Here is a 2,024-nt window from a genome sequence, read left to right as displayed (position 1 = left end):
ATAAGGTAATATTATTCTAATATGTTATTATATTTATTCTATTGTCATATACAATAGATATATATTGATTATAAAACTATTATAAGAAGGTAATGTTTATTTTATTCTAATATACTTACATTTTATTGTCATGGATCTGCATTTTCTATATTTCTGTAATAAAAATACACGTGATATTTCTTATTATATAATTAGCATCAAACAAACAATATAGTTATACTCCGTGATTAAAATATTAAACGAAAACAATATGACAAACGATTGTACAACCATCATTAGGTGGCGATATGCACTAAGCATGTAAATGACCATTGAACAAAAGAAGAAAGAAGCAGCATGGCGCTTTTTCTTAGCGTCCGTTTCCATGGTGACTCATCGATTCTTCGCTCTGTTGATAATGTCTTGAGTGTTAACCGTGAACATGCTCTGGGTTTACTGAACTTACTTCCGGACGCGTTTATGGAACCAGCATACCTCGAGTAAGCAAGGTTTGGGTTAATCAACCGAGAGTTCAGGGTTTAGCAGATGGTAAATTAACCCTGCTTTCTGGGGGGTGAGGTATGTGCTTGTGGATATGTGTGCGTGGAGAAGGAGGGAGGACGGGTGATTAGTCTGTAAACCTATTCTCTGATCCACACTCCGGAGCAGAAGGTGGCGGTAATGCACTAATGCCAACCGCCGTGAAGCTAGAAGAAGAAGAAGAAGAAGAAGGAAAAAGAGAAGGACGAACATAAATCACGGCGCTCATAAACATTATTTACTATATTTATCCTTAAGTTCTGAGAGATTTCTGAAGAATACAAAGAAAATCATTGCGGAGAACCTGCATCTATTGAAAGTAAGTTTATTATTATGAAGAGAGACAAGTTGGATTTATGGCAACGTCTTCGATGAAGACATAATAAGCCATGTTGTGTCCTCAGCTGGCTCCTCCACTGCCTGTTACGATGCCTGCTCTACTGGAGAGACCAAAGCTGTCTAATGCGATGGCCAGAGCCCTGCATAAGCATATCATGAAGGAGAGAGAGAGGAAAAGACAAGGTACACATGTGTTTTCACTCTACAGAAAATGAGTATCTATGTGAGAATATCACATAGAAGACTGGTCCTAATTTGTATACAAAGCAACAAATTCATTTGAATAATAATGATGTTTGAAGTGTTTATAAAGCTGGTTTGTTATATACAGTGCCCTCCATAAGTATTGGAACAGTAAAGACAAAATTGCTCTGTTTGCTGTGAAGTCAGGAAATCTGTAAATATGATTAAAAGATGAATATGAGACAAAACTACAGAATGTCACATTTTATTATTTTGTGTTTCAACACATAGATGTTTTACCAGCTGAGAAGATCAGCACTTTTAGAGTTCATCCCACTATCTGATGTGAGCATAAGTATTGGAACAGGTCTTTCTGAGTGATCAGCTGTGTCCTGTTGCATTAATTCTTCGGATATTAAAAGCAGGGAATGTGTCGTATCAGTTTGGATGAGTCTTACATTTGATGACGACACACACAAACCAGGATGAAGACGAGGGAGCTGACTCTGAGAGAAAAGCAAGCAATTTGGATGCTAAAAGAAAAGAGGAAGTCAACCAGAGCTATAGCAATGACAAATATATAACAATAACAAAGGGCATGGAGAAATCGACAGTTTGGAGACCACCGGAGACATCAGCAGCCAACAACGACCTGATCAGCTGGGAAAAACAACAGTAGTTGATGACAGGCAAATCATAAAAGCTGTGAAAATGAACCCTAAAATACATGTCTGTAAAACAACCTCCAGAAAGCTGGGGTGATGCTCTGACAATCTACTGTCCTCAGGAGACTTTCATACAGACTTATCAAGATGCTACACAGCAAGATGCAAACCTCTGACCAGCATCAAAAATAGAAAGGCAAGATTGGAGTTTGAAAAAGCCAGTGGAATTTTGGAACGGAGTTTCATGGACAGATGAGACAAAGATTAACCTTTATCTAAGTGATGGGAAAGCAAAAGTGTGGAGAAAAAGGGAACTGC

At 37.9% G+C, this 2,024-nt stretch overlaps 1 protein-coding gene across 4 annotated transcripts in view; it reads left to right on the top strand.

Annotated features, from left to right (window-relative positions):
- Positions 1-412: 412 nt before the first annotated feature.
- Positions 413-2,024, top strand: part of LOC131543331 (G protein pathway suppressor 2-like) — a 66,539-nt gene continuing 64,927 nt past the window's right edge. For 2 of the 4 annotated variants that reach the window (XM_058780567.1, XM_058780566.1), the window contains exons 1-2: positions 418-838; positions 924-1,041. In XM_058780567.1, coding sequence (XP_058636550.1) covers positions 948-1,041 — 94 coding nt within the window. In that variant the 5' untranslated portion in view covers positions 418-838; positions 924-947. Of the gene's footprint in view, positions 839-923; positions 1,042-2,024 lie in introns of all 4 variants that reach the window. The other 2 variants (XR_009271883.1, XM_058780568.1) reach the window with 2 other exon arrangements.

The sequence above is a fragment of the Onychostoma macrolepis genome, chromosome 07 (assembly GCF_012432095.1).
Source record: "Onychostoma macrolepis isolate SWU-2019 chromosome 07, ASM1243209v1, whole genome shotgun sequence".
Classification (NCBI taxonomy): Eukaryota; Metazoa; Chordata; class Actinopteri; order Cypriniformes; family Cyprinidae; genus Onychostoma; species Onychostoma macrolepis.
The sequence above is the reverse complement of the archived record's forward strand: the minus strand, read 5'-3'. Positions and strand labels throughout refer to the sequence as shown.